The sequence below is a fragment of the Myotis lucifugus genome, unplaced genomic scaffold (genome assembly GCF_000147115.1).
Source record: "Myotis lucifugus unplaced genomic scaffold, Myoluc2.0 scaffold_97, whole genome shotgun sequence".
Taxonomy (NCBI): Eukaryota; Metazoa; Chordata; class Mammalia; order Chiroptera; family Vespertilionidae; genus Myotis; species Myotis lucifugus.
This window is the reverse complement of record NW_005871145.1, coordinates 2,999,229-3,015,095: the sequence shown is the minus strand read 5'-3', so window position 1 is coordinate 3,015,095 and position 15,867 is coordinate 2,999,229. Positions and strand designations below refer to the sequence as shown.

Genomic DNA, 15,867 nt, shown 5'->3' with positions numbered 1-15,867 from the left:
TAGGGTGGGGGTGAGCAGTGTCCATGGAAACAGCTGGGGTTTCTTGATCTCATTGGGCCCATCCTTTTCTCGCCCCTTTGGCCACGTTGGTTTGGGAAGCACTGAGTGACCTGGAGGCCCCGGTGGAGCTGCACCTGGGTGCAGTGGCGTGTGGTTTAGACGTTTGTTTGTGGAGCTTTTCTGTTTTTGGGTGATGTGTTCAGAATGGTCTCAGGTTGAGAAGATGGCTGCAGAACCCCTTGAGACCAAGTCTTGTTTTTCCTACTTGGGTCGTAAGGCATCTGGAGACTATTCTGTCAGTGGGGCCCGAGGGGGCAGTCCCTGGAAAGGTGATGGGGTCCAGGCCGCGCTGCTGCCCCACTCCCTTCCCGGCCTGCCCCTAGCCTTTGTGTACTGAGTAACAGACGTCTTCCCCTACTCAGGGCCTGAAGTACTCAAACCTGCCTTTGACCTTGGCGAGACGGAAGAGAAAAAGTCCCAGATCAGCGCAGATAGTGGTGTGAGCCTAACATCTGGTTCCCAGGTGTGTGACCCTTATTGATAATGATGTGCTATCTCAAAATACTTCTTTAAGTTAAAACAAAAACCAAAGACAAGAAACAACATAAATAGTCAATAATAGGGGAATGATGACATAAGTATAATATATCCATGTAATGTAATATTAGTATACATTAAATATATTTTAATTCTCACCCAAGGATATGTTTATTGACTTTAGAGAGAGAGAGGAAGAGGGAGGGAGGGAGGGAGGAAGTGAGGAAGGGAGGAAGGGAGGGAGAGAGGGAGGGAGAGAGAGAGAGAGAGAGAGAGAGAGAGAGAGAGAGAGAAACATCGATGTGAGAGAGAAACATTGATCAGCTGCCTCCCATACGCATCCTGACCAGGAATTGAACCCACAACCCTTTGGTGCATGGGATGACACTCCAACCAACCGAACTACCCAGCCAGAGCTCTGTTAACTGTATTTTAAAAAATTTAGTGACATGGGAAAATGTTGACAAAGGTATATACTGTATGATTCCCATTTTGCTTTTAAAATGTATATAGAAAAGACGAAAAGGAAGTAAACTAAAGACTTGACAGTGATTAATGTAAGGGGTCAGTTCATGGCTTATTTTTGTTTCCTTATTCTTTCATGTATTTTCTGTAGTGAGCATGTACTACTTTAGTGTTTATTATTGTTCTTATTATGTAAGTCATATATATTTTATATTAAGAAAAAGGATAGTAGAAGGGTGGGGATGGGGAGAAGGAAGAAGATACAGTATTTCTTAGGGAAACTGAGAGTAGGTTGGACACCTCCCCTCGTGTGTCTGAGGCCCTGTGTCTTCTTTCAGAGGACGGACCCAGACTCTGTCATCGGTGTGAGCCCAGCCGTCATGATCCGAAGCTCCAGTCAGGATTCTGAAGTTAGCACCGTGGTAGGGGAACACCACACTGGCATCTTGGTGGGTGGGGGTGGGCTCCTGTGGAGGCTGCGGTTAGTCTCAGGTCAGCTTGGTTCTCATGGTGGAGATGCCCACCTGTCATAGGTCTGTACACGGGATCAGGCCCGGAGGTTTCACCTAGGGCTTCTCCTCCTCGTGTCAAGAAGGTACTTGCAGAGGCACTGGCTCACCTTTGAAAGGGGGGACTTCTTGATGGCAGCACAGAGCTCTCAGTTTGGCATTTCTGGGACCCTCCCCGGGGAATATCCCTCACTACCTTGTTTCCTTTCCAGGTGAGTAATAGTTCTGGGGAGACCCTTGGAGCCGACAGTGACTTGAGCAGCAATGCAGGCGATGGACCAGGTGGCGAGGGAAGCACCCGCTTGACAAGCTCTCGGGGCACTTTGTCCGATAGTGAAATTGAGACCAACTCTGCCACCAGCGCCATCTTTGTAAGCTTTGTTTACTAACAAAAGGAGACTGTTTTTACGTGGGGGGAGGGGAGTTGTAGAAAAGAATGAAAAGTTAGGAGGCAGTCAGAAGTAAAAGAGGAAGTAAGGAATGGATAGCCTCATCTATTTGACTTTAAAGAAAATGTTTCTTAAGGCTTTAACAGTCATTCGACTCCATGATCTGGGGCTTTTAGAACCCTCTCCTGCATCATTGATGAGTTAGATAAGGGCCTGGAGTCCTATCTAGCAATAAACCCTATGTTTAAAAAAGTGATACCTTTGTGGCAACGTCTGTTATAGCTCTCATCTAGTATCAGTTGGCTTATTTCATGGACTAGTCTAGTTTTATTCTGGTCACTGCTCTATTTACATAGCACCTTAAAATGACATTTCTTTTAGTATATTCCTAACAGTTACGTGAATTTTTTTTCATTAATAACACCTATTAAGTGATTTACTCAATGCCAAATTCTGTACTGGAAAAAAAACCAGATAAATAAGGCATGATGTTCACTCTCAAGAAATTTGCAATTCAGTGTATTGCTGTGACTAATCTCTCCTGACAGGTAAGTGGGGGGGAAAGCCTTAGGAAAAGAAGAACTTGCCCTAATCACACAATAAGCCATGATCAGTTGGAATTAAATTATTTTAGTCCTTGTCTTTAGACACACTGCTTTTCTCTTTTAAAAATATGTTTTTATTGATTTTAGAGAGAGAGAGACATCGATGATCGATCGATCAGCTGCCTCTTGCCTACCCCCTGCTGGGGATTAAGCCCACAATCTGGGCATGTGCCCTGACCAGGAATCAAACCAGTGACCTCCTTGTGCATGGGTCGACACTCCACCACTGAGCCACACCGGCCAGGCTAGATACACTGCTTTTCAGTATGTACTGCTACTTCAGGCAGCGGATGTTAGGCACTCTGATACACTGACCACTTTCTCTACAAGTGCTCATAGGGCCTTATCTTTGGTCTGTGAGGAGCATGGGAATGATCATTCCCACCCCATGGCTCCTGCATAAGTGTTTCTAATAGAGCAAGTGACATCCCAGAGTGAACATAAGGAATAGGACCTAGAGTCAGCAGAGCCATTCAGGTTGGTGGACCTTAACTCTCCCTGAGTCTAAACAGACCATTTTAAGAAGAGTGTATAAATCTGTCTAATGCACCTCCATTCTGGAGGTTAAGCTGGGTGTTATGGAGGGCAGTCTTGCAAGAAGCCATTCAGCTGTGTGCTGTCTTTCCTGGCACCTTCCTGGGACAAATTCTTCTTGTTCTGTGCTGGTTGGCAAGGATTCTTCATACAGTTGAATAGCTGAGAGCAGTTACCTAAATTTCTTGGCTCAAAAATGGCTGTCTTAGCAGGAAATAAATTATAGTAAGTTGGTATGGTCCATTGAACAAGGAATTGCGCTGTGAACCAGGAGGCTGGCATTTAGACACACTAATTAGATTTGCCTAATAACTGTGATCAGTTGCATCTCTGCTTATGCTGTTGTATGCTTTGTGAAATGGGCATGAAACCTACCTCTTACCCAGTTGAAAGTCTTTTTTGAATGAATATAAAGTCTAATATTGCAGAAGTGGCAGATAAAAGTTAGTGGTATATCTAAGGGGCAGATATTTCTGAGATGGTAGAAAAGAGAAAATTAACATTTATCGAATAGCAACCATGTGCCAGGCACTGTTAAGTGCTTTCTATGTATTTTCTGATTTAATTCCTATAATAGTTCCATGAGGTAAGTATTATGACCTTCCTTTTTTCAGGTGGAAAATGAGACTCAGAGAAGCTAAATTTCATGCCTAAGCTCACACAGCCAGTAAGAGGCAGAGCTGTGAACCTTGCTCAGGCTGACTTCAAACCAAGTGTTCTTTCTACTGCATCATGCTGCTATAGAGAATCTGCATGTTTTTGTTTCTGTGTTTAGGGCAGAGTCTTCTAGAGACTTAAGAGTAAAGATAAGTCAGAGTGAAAACTTGATTGCATGTTTAGGGGGCAGTAACAGAAAGCAGCATTATCAGATCAACTTCTGGTCCAATCCCGAGTAGCAGAAGGAGGGCTCTGGGAGGATGTGTTGTCGATGGTGGTGATTGGTGGGTGAGTCTCTAAATGAGCTGCTTGGTTTCCTTTGCCCCTATTCATTAGTGCCTTAGGTGGCTGACCTGTTACCTCTTCTCTGCAGGGTAAAGCCCACAGCTTGAAGCCGAGCGTAAGGGAGAAGCTGGCGGGCAGCCCGGTTCGCTCTTATGAAGATGTAAGCCAGCGAGTCTATCTCTACGAGGGACTCATAGGTGAGAAACAGACCGGAAGGTCGCTGGCACTGGAAGGAAGCTGGACTCAGCCGGGGGGAGAGGGTGGCACTGAACAAGTAGCTGCTTGGCTCTTTGCTGATCTCAATGCTGATGTTAGAGGGCATTTTTACGTCTGAAGCAGGTGACTTACTGGGTCTGGAAGAAGCGGTGGGTGAAACTTTCTAGAAGAGATTGGATCTTGGTATTAATCAATAGCCTCTGTGTTTCTGTCTTCCTTTCTTTCCTTTCTTGCTACCATGGTCCTTCCTGCTTGCAAACTGGCAGGAAGGGACAAAGGATCGATGTGGGACCAGTTAGAGGATGCTGCTATGGAGACCTTTTCTATGAGTAACCACCTTTCTTTGTGTGCTGTGTTCATCCCTCCTGCTTGGGGGATTGGGCCTCACTTGGAGGCAGTTGGGCTCTAGATCTGGGGTGGAGAGGCTCAGGTTTCCTTTGCTTTGGAATTTGTAATGACTCCCTTTTACTGGAGTTTACTCCATTTTGGTTGCCAACTATATTCTTTAAATGTTGTATAAGCCCCTAAAGACCTCTATCCTACACAGGTAAAGAGCGTTCTACGTTATGGGACCAAATGCAGTTCTGGGAAGATGCGTTCTTAGATGCTGTGATGTTGGAGAGAGAAGGGATGGGTATGGACCAGGGTCCCCAGGAGATGATAGACAGGTATGAGGCTTAGGAAATCCTTGGGAAAATTCAGCCTTTTCGTAGTTGGTTCTGTGGTCTCCCACCTGAGGGCTGACTTGTCCCTGGTCTCCTGCTTAGGTACCTGTCACTGGGAGAGCATGACCGGAAACGCCTCGAGGATGATGAAGATCGTTTGCTGGCCACGCTTTTGCACAACCTGATCTCCTATATGCTGCTGATGAAGGTAGCGTCGATTTTGCTTATGCCTAGCTGCTGCTGACGGGCAAGGCTCATGCCCATCATGTGAATTCTGGGGCAGTTGGGGAGCTGACAGAACATCTCACTAGGGCTCTCTTTCTGATCGAAAGTCTCAGGCCTCTCTGCAGCTCACACGTGCTTCATTTATCTGAAGCTGGCAGGCTGTTGTGCTAAGAAAGATTGCAAAGGTGATTGATGATTCCAACCCATTTGTTTCCTTTGAATTTTAAATGGGGTTCCTTTGCTAAATAGTTTTAGGATTCCAGTAGAGCTTCCCACAGAATACAATGAATTAAAAAAATGTTTTAAGTAGTTGGTTCTAAAAAGTTTAAAAAGGATTCTCAGGATTCACTTTTTAGCACTAGCCCTTTATCATAGAAATTTCCATAGATATAAAAAGGGTTACTTATTTAAAAAGTAATGGTAGGTTCTAGTTTGACATGGTTGTACTTGGTGTTTATAGCTGTGGGGAAAGTATGTTACCAAATAGAAGAGTTAAGGGACTTGGTGAGTAGAAGAGAGTTGTTTTGACAATGAGTCCCTGGGTTTCTCCTCCCCCTGTTCTCCCAGCCTCTCTAAATGTGCAGGGATTGGTTGATCAAATATAGAGAATGCCCTCCAGGTAGGCCCTCTTAGTTTGTTTCATTTTCTGTTGTAAGTCTCACTCTACTCTGTTGAACTGGAAGGGTTCCAGTTACCTCTGGTTGGGAAAGGGTGCTGACCCTAAGGCAGTGGTCGGCAAACCTCGGCTCGCGAGCCACATGTGGCTCTTTGGCCCCTTGAGTGTGGCTCTTCCACAAAATACCACGTGCGGGCGCGCATGTACAGTGCGATTGAAACTTCGTGGCCCATGCGCAGAAGTTGGTTTTCGGCCTGGGCGAGTCTATTTTGAAGAAGTAAGTCGGGGGGAGGGGGGGGGGGAGTGTCGGTCAGTTGGGCTATGGGAGACACGGCGCAGGCGGGCCATGGAATACGCAGCGCGGGGGAGGTGCGCGCGATTCATGCAGAGTTGAGTGAGCCAGTCAGTCAGCAGTCTCATGTGCAGTGGTTAGTGCTAGTCGCATCCACAAATTGCGTGTGGGTGACAAAAGTAAAGTTTATTAAGTTAATTTTAGGGAACGTTGTGGAGTGAAAGAAGATGTAGTGTCGAGGATTGAGAAAGGTATGTTGAAATGGTTTGGACATATAGAGAGGATGAACGAAGAGATAGACGAAACAAGTATACAAGACGAGTGTGGATGGGAGAGTTGGAAGGGGTCGACCTCAGCGAACGTACCTCAATCAGATTGAGGACGTTTTTAGCAAAGGCCAGCTTAGGAGTACCCTAATTAAGTTAATAACAATGTACCTACCTATATAGTTTAAGTTTAAAAAATTTGGCTCTCAAAAGAAATTTCAGTCGTTGTACTGTTGATATTTGGCTCTGTTGATGAATGAGTTTGCTGACCACTGCCCTAAGGTGTCTTGGCTATGAGTGAGTACACAATGTTGCTACTCTAAGTCACTGTTTGTGAATTATATTCTAAGGAACCCCGGGGGGCTTTTAGGGCCCCATCAGGGATGAATGGTACAGTATTGGTTGGGGATAGGAAAGAAGTGTCCCCTTAAGCCCCAGTCACTTAAACCAGAACTGCTCTGAAAGCCACTTCTCTACCGAAGCCACCGAGAGACAGACCAGGGTTTTTCTGGCAGAATACACAGTGGAATGTTTTCTCTCCTATTCAGTGATATGGTCTGTTAGAGATACACTTCTCGCAGACAATAGGAAACTTACCTGTGCATTCCCCCTACCTAAGCTGAGAGCAGAGCAGATCCCTTAGAAAGATCCTCTTTTGGCTTCCCAGGTACAGAAGAATGAAATCCGGAAGAAGGTGAGGCGCCTGATGGGAAAGTCCCATATTGGGCTTGTGTACAGCCAGCAAATCAATGAAGTACTTGATCAGCTGGCCAACCTGGTAAGCATCTCGGGGCTGTTCCTTAGGTTCCCTTCCACGGCACTTGCCAGCCTCCCAGGCTTGGGCCTCGTGGCCTCATGCAGAGGCTTCCCACTGGCCATTTCTAGGCTTGCATATGTTCAAAGTCCCCAATTTTGAAAATAGAATTACTCTACGTGAGGCCTTAGCCTTTCTGTTCTATGATAGGATTCTCTGTACTAAATGGCTAGTGCAGCCATTTAACACGTGGTCCATGGACCCCTGAGGGTCCACCAGGTGAAAACTATTTTCATAAGAATACTAAAATGTTATTTGCCTTTTTTACTGGTTGGCATTTGCACTGATGGTGGGTAAAACCACTGTGCCTTAACACAATGAAGGCAGTGGCACCAAATCATGCCAGTGGCCACTGTGGTCCTCACTTCCATGCATTGCATTCTCAGTTAAAACAAAAGAATGTCCTTGATGAAAGCAGTTAAAATTAATTTTATTGCATCTGATCCTTGATTATATATCTTTGTAATATTCTATGTGACAAAATGAGAAATTTGCATAAAATATTTCTACTGTAAGCCAAAATATGATCGCTTCAAGGAAAAGCAGTTGTGACCATTTGAGTTGCAAGGTGAACTGGCAGCATTGTTCATGGGACATCATTTTACTCGGAAGAATGGCTAACACACTATGGTTATTCAGTGTTGGGTCTGGCACTTAAACGTGAAGCTTCCGGATATTTAAACACTTTTCTAATGTGATTGATGATGATGTTAATAAGTGTGGATATTTGATATTATGAAATATGTCAACATTCAGAAGAACTGCATAACTTGATGAACCAGTATTTTACAAATGACTAATGTGTGATGTTACAAACTCAAGTATAGGTAAAAGAGCAGAGCAGATCCCTTATTAAGATCCTCAAAATGTGAGGCAGAAAAATGGATTTTTAACAAAGTACAGACTGTTCACTGATGTGTTTTCAATTCCACATTGCAACCAAGTTTTTTAGAAATTGCTACTTCTCAAGTTTTGGTACAGTATCAAAGAAGGATGTGCATATTTATCTGGGAAGACTATTAAAATACTCCTCCCCTTTCCAAATATATATCTGTGAGGCCAGGTTTTCTCTGTATGTCTTCACCTAAGCAATATATCACAACAGATTGAATGCAGAAGCAGATATGAGGATCCAGCTATTTTTTTATTAAACCAAACTTTAAAGAGATTTGCAAAAAATTAAAGCAGTGCCATCCTTCTAATTTTTGTTTTGGGAAATATAACTGTTTTACCAAAACAGTTATATTTATATTTACATAGTTATTTATATTACTATGCTTCAACTTATTATTCATAAGCTTTTGGGGGTTGTCAGTGATTTTTAAGGGGTATAGGAGTGCTGAGACCAAAAAATTTGAGAACACTTCCCTGGTGGCCAATGGCCAGCAGATAGCACGCTACTAAGAAAGCTGATATGGATTTAATTGCTGAATGGGGGATTCTTGGCGCTCTGTGAGAGGGATGTATGTATGGACGTCCCTAAAAGATCTCTCTTTCCTCAGAATGGCCGTGATCTCTCTGTCCGGTCCAGTGGTAGCCGGCACATGAAGAAGCAGACATTTGTGGTACATGCAGGGACAGACACAAATGGAGATATCTTTTTTATGGAGGTAGGTGCTGGCTCATGCTAGAGGCCCAAAGGAACATTTGAATGTCCCAAGGAACTCCTAGAACTGATGCCAGGATATTTTACCATTTATCTCATTCACTTTCATGATCCATTTAGCATTAAATTGTCAGGTTCTTATGCAAATAATATAATAGTTATTCCCCATCATTTCTTTCACATATTTATGTTTATATAATAGATGATATAGTCACATTATCCATAAGTCAGAACAACATAAAATGATACATACATTGGGAAGCCTTGCTCTCATTCTTATCTATATCCACCTCCCCCTTCCTCTTATACGTAACCACTTTTATTGGTTCCCTTTGTGTCTTCCAGTTTTTTTACACAAACACAATAAAATCTGAACATAGATTCTTATTTTTCTTCTTTCTTAGCACATTGTATCTATCCCTGATCTGTACCTTTTTTCATTAAACATATCCTGGAGACCTTCAACATCAGTTTTAAAAAAAAGAGCCTTTTCATTCTTTCCATAGCTGCATAGTATTTCACTGTGTGGCTGTACCATAGTTCATTTAACCAGTTGGTATATGTGTACCCTTGGTTTTCTTCCAGATTTTTGCTGTTGCTAATAACCTACTATGAATGATGCTGTGCCTGCTTCATTTCATACATGTGTAGGTTTATCTAAGAATTTCCAGAACCTTTTGATGTACTAGACAACGCTCCAACCAACAGAGCCACACCAGCCAGGGCACCACCTATTTTTTTTTAAACAATGCTTCATTGAATATCCTTGAATATGTATCTCTGCACACTCACATGAGAATTTCTGTAGGATAGCCCTGGCCGGTGGCTCAGTGGATTGGGCATCATCCCATGCACTGAAAGGTTGCTGGTTCAATTCCCGGTCAGGGCACGTGCCTGGGTTGTGGGCTTGATCCCCGATAGGGGGCATATAGGAGGCAGCCGACCCATGTTATGCTCTCACATAGATGTTTCTCTCTTCTTCCTTTCTCACTTAAAATCAAACTATTCTTTAAAAAAGTTTTAAAAAAGATAATTCCTATAAGATCGATTCTTAGTGTGAAATTTCTGAATCAAGGTTATATACATTTAAAATTTTGATAGATTCTGCCAAGTTGCCATTCCTAAAACTATGCCAGTTTGCACCTACACCAGCAGCATAGGCGAGTATGACATATTATTACCATCATCTCCCTAGGCTAGAAATTAGGTGTTCTCCTAAATACTTGCCCCTCTCCTTTACAAGATGTTCTTCAAGGATTATGGAGAATGGAACAGTATTCTCCATTTTCCACATGGAAAAAAACTGAGTTAGACTGGGGTAGAACCCAGGTTTCTGACTCTTACTCAGCTACTTTGGATCTTTTCTTCATAAGGCTTTTAGGAGCCCAGTAAACTCTTAGGTAATCAATTAAATCTGGTAGTCTTGTATGCTCCTTATTTACTCACCTCATGTTTATGGAGCACGCATTATATGGTAGGCACTCTGCTGGACGTGGACTTTCAGCAGTGAATAAGGGAGACGTGGTTTCTGCTGCCCTTGCAGAGTTGACAAGCCCTTTCAGACGTCAGATAATGAAATAAGCAGTGTCATAAAGTGCGATGAGCATTGTGAGAGAAGATGTTCAAGGCAGGTGTTATGGGAATGCATAGCAGAGGGCCTAGGAGTCACGGAGGACCCCTCAGAAATGACCTTTGAGCTTAGATCTGAAGAGCAGGGGTTAATGGTTGGAGTGGGGGAGTGTTCCAGGGACATTTGAGGTCGAATGGAACGGGACTCAGTGGTGTAGAGAGAGGGAAAGGAAGGAGCCTTGCATGACTCCTGCACATCTGGCTTGGGCACTGGGTGGATGGTGATGCCATTACTCATACAGGGGACTTAGAAGGAGGATCTGCCCAGGTGGAGATGTTGAGTGGAGATTGGAGATGAATTTGAGGTGCCCCCTGTGAGACATCCAGATAGAGGGAGGTCAGGAACTCAGGAAGATAGGTCTCATATGGAGAAAGATTTGAGAGCCATCCACATGATCATCATAATAATTATATTGCTTGTATCATAATTGTTGTTAGAGCAGCTAACACTAGGGTGCTTTCTATGTGACTGGCTTTGTTCTAAGCAGTTGATGCAAAGTTATTTAATCTTCACAATAACTCCATGAAGTTATTACTATTACTCTCCTCATCTCACATGGGAGGAAAAGTAGATGCAGTGGCCTGCCGGTTTATTTGCTGAAGGAGGCATAGCTGCAGAAGAGGACAGTGGAACCTCACCCAGGCAGTCTGCGCTTAGCTCTGCTCTTAGCCATTGTGCTGTGATGTCTCCCATAATACCTTTGCCCCAGGGAGACTGTTGAGCAAGAAGAGGATGTGAAGGAAGACTTTGCTTTTTAATTTTTATCATCCTGTATGTATAATTTTTTTGCAATAAGTATTGTCCATGTGTTACTTGTGAATTAATTTTTGTAAAGACTTATGCCGAGCCCTGGCCGGTGTGGCTCAGTTGGTTGAGTGTCGTCCCATGCACCGAAAGATTACAGGTCAGGGCACATGCCCAGGTTATGCGCTTGATCCCCGGTAGAGGGCATGCAGGAGGCAGCCAATGTTTCACTCTCACATCAGTGTTTCTCTCTTTCCCTCTTCCTTCCTCTCTCTCTCTAAAAAAAAAAAAAAATCAATAAAAAGTTTTGGTTTTTTTTAAGATTTATGCACAACTAGGGCCAAGCCAAGATTAGAAATGTGTTGATTCCATTTTTTCTCCTTGATAAGCCTGCCATGATCCCCTGCCTTTGTGCTTATCAACAGAGGTACTCCTCAGGTTGTAAGGTGGAGGCATGAGCTGTCCGCTGAGTACTTTAAATCCAGAACATGTAAGCGGTAATGAACATTGATGGGAGTGAGAAGTGAGCCTGGCTGGCATAACTCAGTGGTTGAGTGTCGACCTATGAACCAGGAGGTCATGGTTCAATTCCCGGTCAGGGCACATGCCCAGGTTGCAGACTCGATCCCCAGTCGGGGGTGCAAGAGGCAGATGATCAATGATTCTTTCATCATTGATGTTTCTATCTCCCTCTCCCTTCCTCTCTCAAATAAAAAAAAAATTACACATTTTTAAAAAGAAAAGAAAAGTGCTTACAGATTCCTTTTCTTTCAGTAAAGCTTCCAATGTACAAAGTGTCCAGCAGTTCAGGGTTTGTGTCTCCATCTAAGGAAGACGATGAGCATAAGTCAGAGACCCTGACCCTAAGGATGCCCCCAGAACCAGTTGTCCCAACAGTGTCGTGGGGCCTGGGATGCGAGGGCCCCGCCGGGACAGGAACGCTGACCCACTCTCTGGGCCCCTCCAGGTGTGTGATGACTGCGTGGTGCTACGCAGTAACATCGGGACAGTGTACGAGCGCTGGTGGTACGAGAAGCTCATCAACATGACCTACTGCCCCAAGACCAAGGTGCTGTGCTTGTGGCGCAGAAACGGCTCAGAGACCCAGCTCAACAAGTTCTACACAAAGAAGGTACCCATGGGCTCTGTGGGTTGGGGGTGGGCGTTGAGGGCAAAGTGTTGAGTTTCTTGTATGGGAGTTAAAATTCCAAAATCTACGCCTGGAGCCCCACTTTTGCCTCTGGCTGTTGTGTGGGATTCGTGAAGCTGTCTTGAGGTCCGGGCAGCGGCCCAGGCCCTCAGCAGCCCCTGCGGAGTCGAGGGCGGGAGCCCTGGAGGGCTTGAGTGACACGGCTCTCTCCCGGTGCCGCAGTGTCGGGAGCTGTACTACTGTGTGAAGGACAGCATGGAGCGTGCCGCCGCCCGGCAGCAGAGCATCAAACCTGGTAAGGACAGAGCTCCCTGAGCGCGTGCCCCCGTGTATGTTCATCAGCCTTCGTTCGTGTCAGAGGCCTGGCAAGGAAGTCAGGCTATGGACTCCCTGTCCCCCAGTGAGCTGACCACCTGCTCCCTCACCGCAGGGCCTGAACTAGGTGGCGAGTTCCCCGTGCAGGACATGAAGACTGGTGAGGGTGGCTTGCTGCAGGTCACCCTAGAAGGGATCAATCTCAAGTTCATGCACAACCAGGTAGGTGCAGGTGGCAGCCCAAGGCTTCCTGGCCCTTGTTCCATCTGCATTAGGATCAGTGTCAGGGTCCCCAGGGCTTTCCCAGTGAGCGTGAGAGAGGGCCTCAGAGGCTAGTGGGAGAGCTGGAGCAGCTGGACCGGGGACAGATCAGAAAGGAGGGCATGAGACGCTGACGGCCCCTTGGAGGTGCAGCAGGGCGGTTCTGTGGGAGACCTGGGAAGAGAGGGCGCCTCGTCGTCAGACTCACGAGACAGCACAGTGTGAGTGGGAGCGTCTCACTTGGCCCTTCGCAGCGTCTGCCTTCCCTGTGCCCAGGGTACGCTTCTGCTTGGTGGTTTTGCTTTGAGAGTCTAGACCAGCTGATCTCGCTCATGTGTGTCTGGTGTGCGTAGTTTGTGTGTGAGTGTGTGAGTAGCTTGTCTCTATCCTGCTGGCGTATGTTTGCTTTTTCTCCTGCTGATTCTTCTTCCTACTCTTTTCTTCCCTCCAAGTGTCCGTTCTGCCCCTGCCTCACAGGCCCACCCCCTTCTTTTGACGGGGACACCTCAGGATCCGTCTCTCCCTCACTGTGATTCCACAGTAGGAGCTGACTTGCTTCTTTCTCCTGGTCCTTAACACAATGTTACTTTTTTTCTCTGTGGACATCCCTTAAGCTAATTCCTTTCTGAGGCCAGCACATCATCCCAGGTCCGTTCCCAGTTCTGACTCTTCACCAAGTGCCTCCCCTCCCCCTTCCCTGTTCCTCTCCTGAGGCTCAGAGACAGAACCGTGTGGGAGCCACAGCCTGGCCAGGCAGCAGATACCAGGAGGGGAACATCTAGAGTCCGTGCCTCCTCCCTCCACTTGCCGCGCTAGTTCTCCTTCAGGAGTCTAGCTGGGCAGGTTGGTGCAATGGCAGTGTTTTCCTTAGTATATTGGTTAGTGGTAACAGTAATATTGTCAGTGGTGCCCAAGTACTTGTCTGGACCCTGAAGGTGCTGACACTTCTTGGGGAGCAGGCTTCTTAACCACATTTTAGTGCTGTGGCCTCCACCAGTGCCTCACCTTCTGAAGACAGGATCTCAACACCCAGATGCCCTCACCGGGTCCCACCCTCGGTATATGGCCCCTTCGGACGGACCTAACGTCTAACTGTTACAAAGCACGTCTGAGCTGGTCTGGAGTTTAAGGCTTTGCCCCAGAAGAGAGAGATCCTACAGAGAGGGGGGATCAGAGCCTGACTGACAATGAGATAAGGGCCACAGAGCCGTCAGTTGGGGTTGAGGAGCCTGGGGCCCTCCAGGGGAGTGACACAGTTGGGGCAAACACATGGCAAAAGCATGGTCTTTGGAGTCAGGACTGACTTGGATTCGGAGCCCAACTTTGTTATTCACGGGCAAGTAAACTGTGTGACCCCCAGGGTCCTCCTCTGTGACGTGAGGGTGGACCTCTGTGCTGTGCCTCATAGATGGAAGGATTGCACGTAGCACTGGCAGAGCTCCCAGTAGGTGCTCATGAGTGGTAGCTGTTGTTGTCATCACCTCGTGCTTCTTGGGAGAGCCTGGATCCTGTTCCAAGGAAGATAGCAGCGCCTCACCCCGAGGACAGTCTGAGGGGAGCTTTGCGCCCGTGCCAGCCCTCTGCGCCGGAGGAGGATGCATGGAAGGGTAGAGAGCTGATGGGCTAAGTGGGGGGACCCCTGGGGCACAGTGTCCCACAAACGCTGCCCTGGACACAGGGTCCGGGCGGGCAGCCCAAGCCAGCAGAGGGGCCTTTGGGTGGGTTTGACCATTAAAACTAACGCCTTCATTTCTCTCCCATGCTTTCTCCTCCGGCCAGGAGCGGAAGGTACATGCCCTTTCTGCTATCTTCGCTTCTTAGCGCTTTTGAGTCGTGTGTGTATGTGTGTGTGTGTGCGTGTGTGTGTGTGCGTATGTGTGTGTGTGTGTTCTGTCCTCCCTTTGGGAACTAGGTTTTCTGTGTGGGGGTGGGGCTGTAGCGGTGAGAGGGGGCTTGTGGGCAGGGGAGCCTCTGGGCCTTACCCCCTCCTCCCTCTCTTTCAGGTTTTCATAGAGCTGAATCACATTAAAAAGTGCAATACAGTTCGAGGCGTCTTTGTCCTGGAGGAATTTGGTAATTACACTATTTTGCTCTTAGGTCTGGACTCACATGGCAGTAACTCAAACCTCGGAGCTCCAGAGGAGGCCTAGAGGCAGAGAACCTCTGCAGAGAGGCCTGGAGGGCAGGCGTGGTAGGGAAGAGAAGAGCCCCGAGAGGACAGAGGGGAGGAGGAAAAGACAGTGGCGGCTAGGGAGTGGGTCCCAGAGAGCACGTGGCCTTAGCCGGGTTAGCGTTTGGAGGTGGCACTGCAGGGGCTCCGTGCACTGGCACCAGGTTCCCTCAGTTGGCCAGCCAGTGGTCAGAAAGTTCTGGGGCAGAGCAGTCAGGCCATCCCCACGCCTGCTAGGTCACACCACCTGCTGCGAGCCTCCTAGTAGCCCAGGGTGCCATCCACGCACCCAGTGCCTCTCCGGCGTCTGCCCAGCCCCTGTGCTGGAAGAGGGGCAAGTGGCGGCCCAGGCAGACTCACTCTAGAAGGCAGAGAAGCCTAGTGGACCCCAGAGGCAGACGGGGCAGCTGGAGCTGGAAGCCAGGAGCCAGCCTCCCCCAGGCCGAGCGGACCTGTAGTGCAGGGGTTCTCACCCTGGGGCTTTGAGTTCCTGCTGTGTTTGTGCTTCATTCTTTTGTGCCCCTCATCGCTGCTATGAAAACCTTCGTTCTCCAGCAGGTAACGTGGCCCGGCTCTGCTGCCTCCCCCCAGGCTCCACCTGGGGCCCTGCGGTGGGTGGGGCGGGCTCCCTTCAACCAAGGCAGCTGCTCACATCGCCAGTCCGTCTTCTCTCCCCACCCTCTTCCTTCCCAGCCTCCCCCCACCCGTGCTGGCTCACTGGTTCTGAGGTTCTCCCCTGTGTACTCCCTCTCTTCTGCCAGAGAGAGATTTTGGGGGAATCTTCTGACTCAGGAGAGGACCTGCGCTTCTTGCTCCACCTTTGATGGGTTTATTCCCTGGTAACCCTGGGTCCCTGAATTCACCTCCCAGGGTCAGGAGGTGTGGCCAACTCTCATCCTACCTTTCTGGTCCCCAG

At 47.2% G+C, this 15,867-nt stretch overlaps 1 protein-coding gene across 14 annotated transcripts in view; it reads left to right on the top strand.

Moving 5' to 3' along the window:
- MADD (MAP kinase activating death domain) overlaps nt 1–15,867 on the top strand; it is a 37,835-nt gene that overhangs the window by 19,928 nt on the left and 2,040 nt on the right. For 5 of the 14 annotated variants that reach the window (XM_023756611.1, XM_023756622.1, XM_023756612.1 and 2 more), the window contains 12 exons: nt 405–523; nt 1,341–1,424; nt 1,724–1,882; nt 4,070–4,178; nt 4,745–4,865; nt 4,965–5,070; nt 6,929–7,039; nt 8,578–8,685; nt 12,023–12,187; nt 12,428–12,500; nt 12,636–12,742; nt 14,785–14,854. In XM_023756611.1, coding sequence (XP_023612379.1) covers nt 405–523; nt 1,341–1,424; nt 1,724–1,882; nt 4,070–4,178; nt 4,745–4,865; nt 4,965–5,070; nt 6,929–7,039; nt 8,578–8,685; nt 12,023–12,187; nt 12,428–12,500; nt 12,636–12,742; nt 14,785–14,854 — 1,332 coding nt within the window. The remainder of the gene's footprint in view (nt 1–404; nt 524–1,340; nt 1,425–1,723; nt 1,883–4,069; nt 4,179–4,744; nt 4,866–4,964; nt 5,071–6,928; nt 7,040–8,577; nt 8,686–12,022; nt 12,188–12,427; nt 12,501–12,635; nt 12,743–14,784; nt 14,855–15,867) is intronic. The other 9 variants (XM_023756617.1, XM_023756615.1, XM_023756619.1 and 6 more) reach the window with 8 other exon arrangements.